This window comes from Mytilus galloprovincialis, chromosome 3 (assembly GCF_965363235.1).
Source record: "Mytilus galloprovincialis chromosome 3, xbMytGall1.hap1.1, whole genome shotgun sequence".
NCBI classification, from domain to species: domain Eukaryota; kingdom Metazoa; phylum Mollusca; class Bivalvia; order Mytilida; family Mytilidae; genus Mytilus; species Mytilus galloprovincialis.
Genome location: NC_134840.1, coordinates 102,087,784 through 102,102,412, shown reverse-complemented (window position 1 = coordinate 102,102,412; position 14,629 = coordinate 102,087,784). Strand labels below are relative to the sequence as shown.

Here is a 14,629-nt window from a genome sequence, read left to right as displayed (position 1 = left end):
TCTTTTATTATATACTAAAAATAGTCACAGGAAATGTTTTACAAAAATGAAAACCTGGCATTTTATCTTTGATAGCATTATTTGTACAAAACAATCAATGAAATATTTTAACGTGCATTTTTGTCAATTGTTAAAAAAAAGAGCAAAAATAAATGCAAGCAAAGTTTTCTGAATTTATAGCACATCTCATCATGATAAAATCTTCAGGGGTGTAACTAGTATATGGATAAGTAAAGAATTACCTAGACCATGTAGACTACAGACTTTATACATGTACATACCTTTAATTAAAGCCCTTCAGACATTTTTTATGCCCCACCTACGATAGTAGAGGGACATTATGTTTTCTGGTCTGTGCGTCCATTCGTTCGTCCGTCCGTCCGTCTGTCCGTCCGTCTGTTCGTTCGTCCGTCCGTCCATCTGTCCCGCTTCAGGTTTAAGTTTTTGGTCAAGGTAGTTTTTGATGAAGTTGAAGTCCAATCAACTTGAAACTTAGTATACATGTGCCCTATGATATGATTTGTCTAATTTAAATGCCCTATTAGAGTTTTGACCCCAATTTTACGGTTCACTGAACATAGAAAATGATCATGCAAATTTCAGGTTAAAGTTTTTGGTCAAGGTAGTTTTTGATAAAGTAAAAGTCCAATCAACTTGACACTTAGTATACATGTTCCCTTTGATAAGATCATTCTAATTTTAATGCCAAATTAGAGAATTTATTCCAATTTCACGGTCCACTAAACATAGAAAATGATAGTGCGAGTGGGGCATCCGTGTACTGGGGACACATTCTTGTTCAGTTTATTAGTTATGAACTTAGTATCCCAATATCTGTATTTGTAAATAAAATAAGATAAAAATAAAATTGAGAATGGTAAAGGGGAATATGTCAAAGAGACAACCAATCCAAAGAGCAGATAACAGCCAAAGGCCACCAATGGGTCTTCAATGCAGCGAGAAAATCCCACACCTGGAGGAAGCCTCAGCCCCCACCCCCCAATAAAAATATGAACTAGTTCCGTGAAAATGGACCTCATACTAAACTCAAAAACATATAAATGAACTAAAATTTAAAAACATAAAAGATTAGCAAAGGCCAGAGGCTCAAGACTTCGGACAGGTGCAAAAAAGCGGCATTGTTAAACTTGTTTTTATGCCCCACCTACGATAGTAGAGGGGCATTATGTTTTCTGGTCTGTGCGTCCGTTCGTCTGTCTGTTCGTTCGTCCGTCCGTCTGTTCGTTCGTCCGTCTGTCCCGCTTCAGGTTAAAGTTTTTGGTCAAGGTAGTTTTTTATGAAGCTGAAGTCCAATCAACTTGAAACTTACTACACTTGTTGCTTATGATATGATCTTTCTGATTTTAAGACCAAATTTGACTTGTGACCCCAATTACAAGGTCCACTGAACATAGAAAATGAAAGTGGAAGTTTCAGGTTAAAGTTTTTGGTCAAGGTAGTTTTTTATATCTGGGCGTCACTTGTAAGTCCTGTGTGGACAAGGCGCGTTTTTGGCGTATTGAATTTTTAACCTGATGCTTTTTGTTATCTATTAATCATGTTTTTCTTTGTCTAATATGTTCACCTATTTATTTGTATTGTAGTCCTGTAATATTATGTTGTCATTTCAATGTTATATTTAACTTTGCCATTAAAGTGCGAGGTTTGGCATGCCACAAAACCAGGTTCAACCCACCACTTTTATTCCCCTTTAAAAGTGTCCTGTACCAAGTCAGGAAGATGGCCATTGTTATATTATTGTTCGTTTCTGTGTGTGTTGCATTTTAACGTTAAGTCGTTTGTGTTTTCTCTTATTTTTGAGATATTGAGATCAGACGTGGCACGGTACTTGTCCATCCCAAATTCATGTATTTGGTTTTCATGTTATATTTGTTATTCTCGTGGTGTTTTGTCTAATGCTTGGTCCGTTTCTGTGTGTGTTACGTTTCGGTGTTATGTCGTTGTTCTCCTCTTATATTTAATGCGTTTCCCTCGGTTTTAGTTTGTTACCCCGATTTTGTTTTTTGTCCCTGGATTTATGAGTTTTGAACAGCGGTATACTACTGTTGCCTTTATTTGATGAAGCTGAAGTCCAATCAACTTGAAACTTACTACACTTGTTGCTTATGATATGATCTTTCTGATTTTAAGACCAAATTTGACTTTTGACCCCAATTTCAAGGTCCACGAACATAGAAAATGAAAGTGGAAGTATCAGGTTAAAGTTTTTGGTCAAGGTAGTTTTTGATGAAGCTGAAGTCCAATCAACTTGAAACTTACTACACTTGTTGCTTATGATATGATCTTTCTGATCTTAAGACCAAATTTGACTTTTGACCCCAATTTCAAGGTCCACTGAAAATAGAAAATGAAAGTGGAAGTTTCAGGTTAAAGTTTTTGGTCAAGGTAGTTTTGATGAAGCTGAAGTCCAATCAACTTGAAACTTACTACACTTGTTGCTTATGATATGATCTTTCTGATTTTAAGACCAAATTTGACTTTTGACCCCAATTTCAAGGTCCACTGAACATAGAAAATGAAAGTGGAAGTTTCAGGTTAAAGTTTTTGGTCAAGGTAGTTTTTGATGAAGCTGAAGTCCAATCAAATTGAAACTTACTACACTTGTTGTTTATGACATGATCTTTCTAATTTTAATGCCAAATTAGATTATTTTCCCAATTTCACGGTCCATTGAACATGAAAAATGATAGTGCGAGTGGGGCATCCGTGTACTTTGGACACATTCTTGTTATAGATATATGACTGCATTCAATTTTAATGCCCCACCTACGATAGTAGAGGGGCATTATGTTTTCTGGTCTGTGCGTCCGTTCGTCCGTCTGTCTGTTTGTTCGTCCGTCTGTCCCGCTTCAGGTTAAAGTTTTTGGTCAAGGTAGTTTTTGGTGAAGTTGAAGTCCAATCGACTTCAAACTTAGTATACATGTTCCCTATGATATGATCTTTTTAATTTTAATGCCAAATTAGAGGGTTTACCCCAATTTCACGGTCCACTGAACATAGAAAATGATAGTGCGAGTGGGGCATTTGTGTACTGGGGACACATTCTTGTTTGGTCATATATTGGTATCACGTTGTCCAAAGACATTTGGTTTTCGCACTCTAACTTTAGTAAAAGTAAATAGCAATCTATGAAATTTAATCAAAAGGTTTATGACCATAAAAGGAAGGTTGGGATTGATTTTGGGTGTTTTGGTCCCAACAGTTTAGGAATTAGGGGTCAAAAATTAAACTTTGTTTCATTTCAACAAAAATTGAATATATGGGGTTCTTCAATATGTTGAATCTAACCATGTATTTAGATTTTTAATACTTGGGCCCGGTTATCAAATTGGTCCACATTGAGGTCTAAAGGGGTCTAAAATTGAAAATTATTTGATTTCATCAAAAATTGAATTCTTGGGGTTCTATGATATGCTGAATCTAACCATGTATTTAGATTTTGGATATTGGACCATAATAGGTAATGAAATGTCCAATTTAAAATTTTTAAGTTTTAAGTTGAAGTTCTTAGACCACATTCATTCTGTGTCAGAAACCTATGTTGTGTCAACTATTTAATCACAATCCAAATTCTGAGCTGTATCAAGCTTAGATGTTGTGTCCATACTTGCCCCAACTGTTCAGGGTTCGACCTCTGCAGCTATATAAAGCTGCGCCCTGCAGAGCATCTGGTTTATTTTTAGTACCAATTTTTCTCTTAGTGTGACCCATTATTCTCTACTATTCTGTAAACCTCATTAAAACACTCATATACAGGTTCTTGACATTGTTCGATATACATATATCAATAAGTATTGATGTACTGTAAATCTGTTTGATTCATTAGAGTTTTTTATATAGACATAAATAGGATTTGTCATTTTATGGAAATTTGATTTTTAGTTTGGATGCAAAATTGTGTTTTGATTTAAATATTATATAATCATTATTCTTTTGAGACTTACTTCAGGCATTAGTCTCTGTCGATGAGATTTGATTCATAGTAAAAGAAATTGCCTTGATTAAGGCAGAACATAGTAACTGGTAAATATTGTCACAGTGATATTGGAGTACTACAACAGATATAAAAAGATGTGGTATGAGTGCTAATGAGACAACTCTCCATCCTAGTCACAGTTTGTACAAGTTTACAATTATAGGTCAAACTATCTTCAACATTGAGCCTTATTGGCTCACACCAAGCAGCACGCTATAAAGGGCTCCAAAAATTACAAGTGTAAAACCATTCAAATGGGAAAACCAACGGTCTCATCTATATAAAAAAAGAGAAATATGAAACCCTTATGAATCACATCAAACAGATATATTTATTTATGCGAAGGTGCTATTAAGCATAATTTTATCATGCTTGATCATAAATGTTAAATATCAAATTACTGAAGAATCTTAAATTATTGAAATCTATCCTTTTGCTTCAATCAAACTAGCATAGTGTAAATAAGGGAAGCAACTTCATTGGTTATGCTATTTGAAGGAGCTTAAAAAAGGTCTTTTCTCAAGAACAAAATCTTCTCATAATCTATAGATATAGGAAGATGTGGTATGAGTGCTTATGAGAAAACTCTCCATCCAAGTTACAGTTTGTAAAAGTTCACAATTATAGGTCAAACTATTTTCAACACAGAGCCTTATTGGCTCACATCGAGCAGCAAGCTATAAAGGGCCCCAAAAATGACTAGTGTAAAACCATTCAAACAGGAAAACCAACATAAAAAAAAGAGAAACATGAAACCCTTATGAACCACATCAAACAGATATATTTATTCATGCCAAGGTGCCATTATTGAAATCTATCCTTGTAAAGCTAGAAACCTCTGGTTATTTTTTGAAGGAGCTTAAAAATGTCCTTTCTCAAGAACAAAATCTTTTCATAATCTACCTCTTTTGATATGTTTAACAAGTGGTTGTTTTAATTTTTGTAGTAATTTCCTTGTGATGTGCTCACCTTAGTCCAAGAACATCGTTTTTCTATTAATAGTACGTTTAAAAAGCTTATGTAAAAAAGAGTTTGTTGTTTGCTCTATGGTTGGATTGTTGTTGCTTTGACGCATTCCCCATTTCCTTTCTCAATTTTATCTTGTTTTCATAACAGACATCTCTGCAAACAAACCCTACGGTATCTTTGATATATAATTAATGTAGGCATGTCATTTATTATTTAACTAGCTTTAAAACATAATTTTTTAATTTTTTTATCACCTTTAGAAGTGTTTGCTTTATAACTACAATTATTATAACATTGATGATTAAAGATGCTTGAAATATAACATGTATAAGGTCACATGTAGATCACATGACAAATGAGTCTGGGTTCTATTGTTTTATGCAAATAGAGAGATTTATTAGCTTTTCATTTCTGTTTCACTTATTGTTTATGTTACGGAATTTTGGATTCTCAATACTACAGTAAATTCTGAAATTAATGCAAATAATGGGACTGAATGAGTATCACAATAATAAAAACTTGCATTCTGATATATGATACATACAACTCTAGGTAGATTTTCCTAATTTTGCAAAAATCAATCACACATTAAATCAGTCCATTCTTTTTTGAATTTACAGTGTAGTTGTCTTGGTACTCTATCGCTTCTATTTTACTTATTGAAGTCAAGCTTCACAGATGAGTTTTTTTAAGACAAAGTGTGCATCTGGGGTACAAAATTTTAGGCTGGGTATCTTTGTGGAGTTTATTTTGAAATGTTTGTTGGATAAAAAATCTTGAGAAATTTGGAATGTTAAGGTTCACATAAATTGAATGATATAACAAATTACGCTTAATTAGATTATTTTTACATTAATCACTGGATTTTGTCATGTTAATAAGACTGATTGATATTAGTAGGGCATGTTGTACATGTTACTTTATGATCAATACACATGACAATCTTACATGTTCAGTTATGTAAGGTAACATGAGGGTACCCAAATTGCACCTGTTTTGATAGTTACATGTATTTCACCTATGATACCTGGGACTTTTATATATATGTTAGTATAATAGTCCAAGATGATACATACAAAAGTCTTTATTCTGTTATTTATGTACTCAGTGCAATTTGGGTACTATTACGTTCATCTCATTTTGAAACATGTGCAAGAAAATTTCAAATATTGATTAAATAGTGAAAGAAGTTACAAGTCTTTTATCACTACAAACAAGCCTCTAGCTTTTACAATTTTAATTCTGGTATCTATATGATGTGTTTATTACTATAAAAAAGGAATCTAATCTTATAAGTCACAATTATAAACATTTAATATAGCCTCTAAGTCACCGTTATAAACATATGATATACATGTAGCCTCTAAGTCTTTATTATAAACATATAATATAGTCTGTAAGTCACCATTATAAACATATAATATAGTCTATAAGTCACAATTTTAAACATGTAATCTAGCCTCTTAGTCACAATTATAAACATATAATCTAGCCTCTGTCACAATTATAAAAAGATAATCCAGCCTCTAAATCACAATTATAAACATATAATCTAGCCTTTAAGTCGCCATTATAACCATTTAATCTAGCCTCTAAGTCGCCAATTAAAAAAAAATATAGCCTCTAAGACACAGTTATAAATGATATAATCTAGTCTCTAAGTGTAATGCTAATAATATAGAAAAATAAAGAACAAAAGCAAAGAAAACATTAATATTAAAAGCAACACAAAAAGGAACTCTTACTTAATGAAATATCTTGAACTATGCTTTAAATAATGTTAGCTATTTCTGCAGTGTGAAAATTCACTCACAAGCACTAGCATTCACTAAAAATTCACCAAGAGTCTCAGTCATGGAAAATAACTGATTCACCTTGGCTGTACTGTAGATGCAGTGAAACAAGGAGTCAATGAGTTCATATAGTTTACTAGTAAGGTACTCTTAAAAATAAAGTTCATAAGAAGCCTACAGGTAATTAAAGTACCACTTCTATATTAACTGAAGTTTACCATAAGGCATAGTTGGTACTCATTATCTAAGTGGTTAAAATGTCAACGATATCAATAAAAACATCTTTTTATTATTGAAAAGTCAAATAGAAACAGTTTTTAAAAATAAAATGATATTAATTGCTTTTGATTGCAAATGATAGAGTGCCATAATCCTTTCTCATTAAAAATCAATTCAACAAATTCCTATGTGTAATCTTCCACTTCCTCACTAGTAAAATCTTTCACTTAATCGTAACCAGTTGTTTTGCTGAAGGTTAATGTCAATGCTTTAAAATTGGAAACTGCAGAGTGAAATTAAGGTAATCTTGAAGTTGACAACGCCATTAAAATAGATTATCCTACTGTTTGAATGGAACATTTTATAGAATACTAAGTGAAATGAGATTTAGAGCCCCTGGCTGAAAATGTGCCATTTATGAAAGGCAAATACTCCTATTAGTGTGGGAGGACTTTACAGCTGATTTCATAATGCTTGTAGAGTCAAACTTTGGTTGGCTTGCTTGCTTTGTTTGTATAAACATTAACACAAACTTTGTAATGAAGATTGACATCTTCAAACAATTCATATAGGCATAGTTGAACCTGTATATATTATATTTAAATGTGATTGGATATTATCCCAATTACAATCAAACAATATACAAACAAAGCAAGTAAGCTAACCAAAGTCTTGCTCTGCATGCATTAAGAAATCAGCTTTAATACTTGTTGTTTTTAAAAATTTAGAATGTTCAGGAAAGTACTATTGTTGCTTTTACCTGACATAAAACTGCTTCAAATATCAAAGAAAAATTAATTAATAAATCTAGGCAGTTAGAAATAGAAATTTCATGGGCAGTTATGTGTAACTAAGCTTGAATATTTTTACCAGTTAATAAGTTCATTAAAAAAAGTTGGTTAATCGTACAATATACTTTACTTAGCAGTGAATTAGATAGAACACAGTTAAAAAAGAAAAATAACAGGTATTTAAGGAATCATGAAATACCAATATCATTGCTTATCTTTTTATTGTTTTTTTGTCTAAATGTTGCTCTCTCTTTGACTTACAAGATTCTAGTGGTGTCTTTTGCCTCTATTTTGACTTGCCATTAGAGCAATGAATTGATATTTTCATCCTTCAAATAACATGTGAAAAGTCATTTGGTTTGTCTGTTCTTTCTAATGACTTAAAATGTTCTGGTGGCAGCTAATATATTATTATGGAGACTGCAGTTTTTTTTTTGTCTTTTCTTCACATGCAACTTCCGTTTCTTTAGCAAAAAAATACTGTGTGTAGGATGTACATAATGTAGCAAGGAAAAACAATTAACAACTTTTAATCGAATTGCAAACTAATATATATACATAATATTCTGCTCTTTGATCAGGTTGTTGTCTCTTTGAACACATTTCCCATTTCCATTCAAAATTTTATATTATATATATGCATTTCGAAAATATATTTTTTGTCCACTTTAAAAAGGTCGTATTAGTAAATATCATATGACAATGTATGATGCATTGATGTGTTGATATACACAGTAACATTGTATAAGATTTATAACATCAACCCGCCAACGAGCAAGTATAAATATACTGTATTTAATATTAGAAAAGAGTGATAATTGACACCCACAAATAATCACAGCTTGAAATGTCAATTATAAATCCCTCTTTTTCATGAAAGATCAAAGTTGGTGCCAAAAAAAGAAAGGATAAAAGAAAGATTTTTTTTGAAAGGATAAGAGACTCCTACACTTTTGGACTCTTAATCCCTTTTTTGATCAAGATAAAAAGACATTAACTTATGCTAGAAAGAAATTAATCGAATATTTATTCACTTTCATCATAGTGCGCTGGAAGAATTATAAGCAGAGTTTATCCTTTCTATTCAACAACAGGCGATTGACAGCGTGTTAATCTTCTAATGTTTTTCTTTGAGGCCATTGAAACGTCCAAATGTCAAACAGTATCAAACAGCCAATAAGCTGATAAGTTTGAAATTACTCTTTTCATTATTTCAATACTGTAGGGGAAACAATTAGCTAATGGATGCCTTCTGCAGTATTTTTATTGATATATTTATGTTTTAAAAGATAAATAAGTCTATTCAATACCACTTAGATGGTAAATTAGTCTTTTTAATTTCATTAAGATGAAAAATTTGTGTGTTAATTTTCTGTAAAATATTAGAAAATTTTGTAATTGAAGTTAATGGGATTTTTTTGTCAAAGAACTTATTAATCAAGTTATGTTCCAAAGAAGCCATAAGAATAAAGGGAAGAAAACATTGGGTATACATCACTATGACAACCACACTAAACAATAATGACCCAATATACTTTATACTAATAAAACCTCTGTAGATACAATGGTTCACAGAAGATCATAGACATTTATATACAATGATAGTAAGGTACGTATGTGTTCTGGAAATAAAAAATAATTTCAATTGAGACACATAAATATGTCTACATGTTAAAAATAAACCATATATATATTTAATGAAAGACCTTAAAGTATGGGAGATGAGGGAGACAGTTCATTGAGAGAATCCCCTTCATTGTTGAGAACTCTAACGAAATTACATTGAACATTTCTAATCTTAGATTGTTTAGAGGTACTCATAATTTCCCTGAATGTAAGAAGATTACAATTTTTTTGTGTGACGTTTACTTCTCAGAACGGATTTCTTTTCTATCTGGTGTTAGAAATTTGCATTGAAGAAGATAATTGTGTTCATCACCAATACCACCATCTTCACATAAAGGAAAATTTGATTTTCTTTTGGGGTATGAGACCAGCTCACACATTCTATTGGCAGTGTATGATTTTCCAAGAGTGAGGTCTTCAACATCAGAATGACAGCTGTCCATACAGTATCTTCCTGGGTCTTTAAATTGACAAACTTTTTCCTTTAAATGGACAACCAAACTTGAATCGTTTTGAGAGACGTAAACATTATTATGATAAGAAACAATTAACAGTCCAAAACAGTCTGCAACAGTTCACAACAGTTTAAAAGTTAAAACACAACATAAATAACTTTTAGTAAATCTATGATAGTCCTGGCTTTAACTGTCTATTGAGGACATTTTTATAGTGATGATAACATTTCATCTTTTTTTTTTATTGTTGTGTTGCCATGGCCTTTAAGTTATACTTCATAAATAATGATAATTATTACTGTGGATTCATTATTTTTATGTTGGATACCAATTTTCGTGGTTTTCGTGGTTACAGATGAACCATGAATTCAAATGTTCAACAAATCACACATTTTCTGTAGGCTTTGTATGCTGAGATTTTCTAAACCACGAAATGAAATACCCACGGAAATGCAAGTTTTCCTTAATCCACAAAAACTGATACCCACGAAAATAAATGAATTCACAGTATATCATTTTTCTAAAAGAACAGGATAATAGATTTAATAGACATTCAAAAAATGTTCAGTGACTATAATAAACGCAGCAAAATTAGTATATTCAAAATAGAGAATTAGTGCATGTTTAAGACATTTAGAATTTAACATATTTTTTCGGCTTGTATTATTCACAGACATTATTTGAATGTAGTCCAAGTTTTTAGTTAATATATTGTATAAGAGATTACAGGTCAGCAACTGTATGAAAACAAAATGTTGATAAGAACAATCTTATCTGTTGCACTACTTGTAAATATTTTGTAACTGTTGATTTTAAAGTATAAAGGCAAAACGTAAAAAAATGTTGGCTACTAGTTATAATTGATGTGTACCTATGAAATTTTATGCCAGTTATTAAGAAATGTACGTTTTAGGCCTCAAGGCCTATGATTTCCCGGTCTATACATCTGCTTGTCAGTTTAGCAAATTCAGATTCAAGTTTTGGTTCAAAGAAATTTGCCATGAAATGTTTGTCTCATAAACTTAAAACTCAGTAACTTGTTTATTATTATATAAATTGAAAAAAATGTGCCAAATTATGTTTTTTATTCTTAATTTTTTTCAATGATGTTTTAAAATTTATTAGTGATTGGTTTCATTAACAATTACACTACTTCTCTTAAAAACCGTTTCACTTTGAATGCTGCCTATTTGGGTAATTCTCTTACAAGTCTCTTGTATAGTCTGACGATAAATTACTCTTCATGATTTAGCAATTATCCTGTGTCTCACTTTGAATCCACAAAACAAGCATCTATATAAGTGAATCACCATTAATAGATCTGTTTGTTTATGTTGACGGGATTAACTTATCATACATAGACGTGTAATACTTATGGGACACATATATATGAAATTAAAAGACAGTATTATAGACCAAGTAATTTCACTATTTTTTTGTGTCATACTTTAGTCTACTTTCGACTTATTGTGTACCTATGAGAATGAAATTTTATATAATTTCACCATTTTTTTTTTTGATTTCAGAGCAGCACTTTAACAATAAAATGGGGTTCAACCAAAGTGATGGAAATATTAGCAAAAGAATTCACCGAACACAAAACTTTCAAAGAACTGCTTCAACCTATACTGGTCCCTAGAATGGTAGATACAGACTCTCATCGTAATGTCAGAGAGGTAAGTTATGTTATTGTAAGTCTGATTCCCTGAACTACTTCAGCCTAAACTGGTCCCTAGAATGGTAGATACAGATTCTCATCGAAATGTGAGAGATAGGGCAAGTCATTGTATGCCTGGTTTCCTGAATAATTATAACCTATACCTGACTCTAGACTACTACAAGATATCAGAGAGGTAGGTAAAGGTATAAGTCTCATTGCATGAATATCTTCAAATTTCACTGGTTCCTAACTCAAATGATTCAGCACCCTCTATCGGTCAGTGTCCTCTTAATGTAGCAATCAATAGTGAGTCGGAATATAACGACTGGATTAGTCGGGTTAAATGGTTCCTAGAATGAGAAATTAACCTGAAAGGTAGTCAAGATCATTAAGCACCTTAATAGAGGTAGATGAAGTCATCATATATATAAAAATAAAGGAGATGTGGTATGATTGCCAATGAGACAACTATCCACTGAATTTCAAATGACAAAGATAAAAGCAATTATAGGTCGCCATACAGCCTTTATGTCTTGTTCTCTGAATTACAATAGCATACTTTAAAGAATTTAATAAGAATCTTTTTTAGTTATCTAGACAATGGCATGCTTTTAAACCATAAAATGTTATACTGAAACATGTATAGAATAGAAGAGGAACTTGGTATTTATATATAGCAGAAATATAAGAATATAAAAATAAAAAGATATGGTATAATTGCCAATTAGACAACTCTTCACAAGAAACCAAATGAAAAAAAATTAACAACCATAGGTCACTTAGTATGGCCTTTAAGTCTTTTATCTTAAATTTGTTATTATTGAATCAGGTGTTTCCAATCTTCCAAAATATTTTTTGGAAACAGGATCTTTAAACAAGCCTACTACTCTTTAAAAAGATTGAGAGTGAAATGCAATAATGCTCCTGAGGATATAAAGAAGAAAGGGGTTGTTAAAAATAGTTCTGAGAATTGTAGACACATTCAGTTTTGCATCTGGATATCAGGAAGGCTGGTACTGTTAATATATTGTCTGGTTTCTTCAATTTTGAGTTCTAAATTGGTTTTCATAACAGCAACATAGTTGTGGACAAATTGTTTTTTAGATTTAAACCTTTGAATATTTTCCTAGCCTGATGTGACAATAGATGAACATTGACATTATCTCTGGGTTTTACTCTCTTTTATTTCAATAGAAAATAAAGATTATTAACCCCAATGCATTTGCTTTAAGCAAACAGTTTTTGCAAGAAAATCGTTTGAAAATTGTTTCTGCAAGATTAACAACCTCAAACAAACAAATAAAAAAAGGCTTGCTGCTGCTTTTGTCTGAAATAACAGTATTTCTATTCTTTAAACTAGAAGAATACAGCAAAAAGTGGATGAAATACAAAGCAGCAAAAACAAATAAAAGTGAATGAAACTTGATCAAATTTCATCAAATTACACAAAGCAGTTATTTCATTACACGCTGAGAAAAGAAAATTAATAATATTTACTTGGTAATTTCTTCAAACAATTTAGTTTGTTTATTGGGAAAAAAAGATTTAATTTTTGTATTATACCTAATTGAATTTAACCTGACACAGTATGAAGGATACTGTTGAAGTCAGGACTGTATCCCTAAATAGAAAGTCATTGCTTAGCATTAATCTTTAAGTCAAAGGAACAGTTTGATAGCATCAATTTATTGGGTGTTAAATGTCACCATCAAAGAGGCATTGTTCCGAGTCATTTAATGTCGGATTTCCTGCTGTGGCGGATAAAATCTACGATAAAATCTACGGTAAATCTATAATGTCCATTAGAGGAAATCTGTGATTCCAATTATTACCAATACACCTCCGTTTTTCTTCTCCAGAGACAATACTACAAACGCTAATTATATTTCGATACACGTTGATTATAACAACTGGCGTAAATGGGATTCGTTCCTTTATCAAGAGGGAGCGTAATTATTGTCACTTCAAAACTGGATAGCATATTGATTTAGATTTGTTGACATATAACTTGACACCCTCTCAACATTTCTGTATGTATTTTCATAGAAGCTTTTATTTTTTCATGGGTTGATGGCATATAACTTGACACCCTCTCAACATTTCTGTATGTATTTTCATAGAAGCCCTTATTTTTTCATGGGTTGATGGCATATAACTTGACACCCTCAAAACATTTCTGAATGTATTTACATAGAAGCCTTTGTTTTTTTTTCGTGTGTTGATGTCATTTGATATGGTCATATGTTACTTTCAAGAGCAAACATTTACAAGACTTTTTCTGAAGAGCATTTCTATGTTTTGAAATTAAGCTCTTAGGAGTAGTAATGGAGAAAAAATGTTTCTCTTTCCAGTATCAGATAATATTTAAAGGAAAACAGATAATATTTAAAGAAAAACATTGTTTTGAAGGCTTGTTTTACATGATGCTCTTCAAACTAAGAAATAGTTTGTATTAAAATCAACAAAAATGTAAATGAGTAAAAAGGGAGATCCCCTCTTCAGTTGGTTTTAATGCATTATATGCATTTTATATCTATAATTACCTAAATCTGTATTAAGAATACATGGATATGTTTTTCATAAAAATATTTTAATCTAGATGCAACATAGATTTCAACTTTTTCTTATTTTATTTTTGATATTTTAGCAATTGACTGAATATAAAGATTTTGCTATTATTTTTTATATGTGCAGAATTTGTTTTATCTTACTACAAATGATATATATGTAGAACTACCTTACCAGTCTTATATATGTTATTTATTGATTAAGTGCTACATTAAAGAAAGTTTGTAATGATTCTTATTAACCCCTATCACCTTTTCAATGTTTGGGGAAAGGTCGTACCCTTGCTGAAAACAGTGAAATTTAAGTACAAAACAGTTCATCTTTGAGACCTTCCATCCTAATTAGATATAAGACAGCAATAAAAATGTTTTTCTTTCTTTAATTTATTTCCTAGTTTTATGCTATTTTTGTTAATTCATCCAGACCATGTCCTTTTCATTTGGTAGCCACTGGGATTTGAAACATCCATCAATTTCCATAGATACATCATCATCTGTTTGGTAACTGTTTGGTGACGCACAACAGTCATCCATCACATTCCCTATAAATTT

At 31.4% G+C, this 14,629-nt stretch overlaps 1 protein-coding gene across 1 annotated transcript in view; it reads left to right on the top strand.

Annotated features, from left to right (window-relative positions):
- LOC143069577 (glutaminyl-peptide cyclotransferase-like) overlaps window positions 1–14,629 on the top strand; it is a 34,037-nt gene that overhangs the window by 4,991 nt on the left and 14,417 nt on the right. The window contains exon 2 of the mRNA XM_076244277.1: window positions 11,377–11,526. Within this exon, the coding sequence (XP_076100392.1) occupies window positions 11,377–11,526 (150 nt within the window). The remainder of the gene's footprint in view (window positions 1–11,376; window positions 11,527–14,629) is intronic.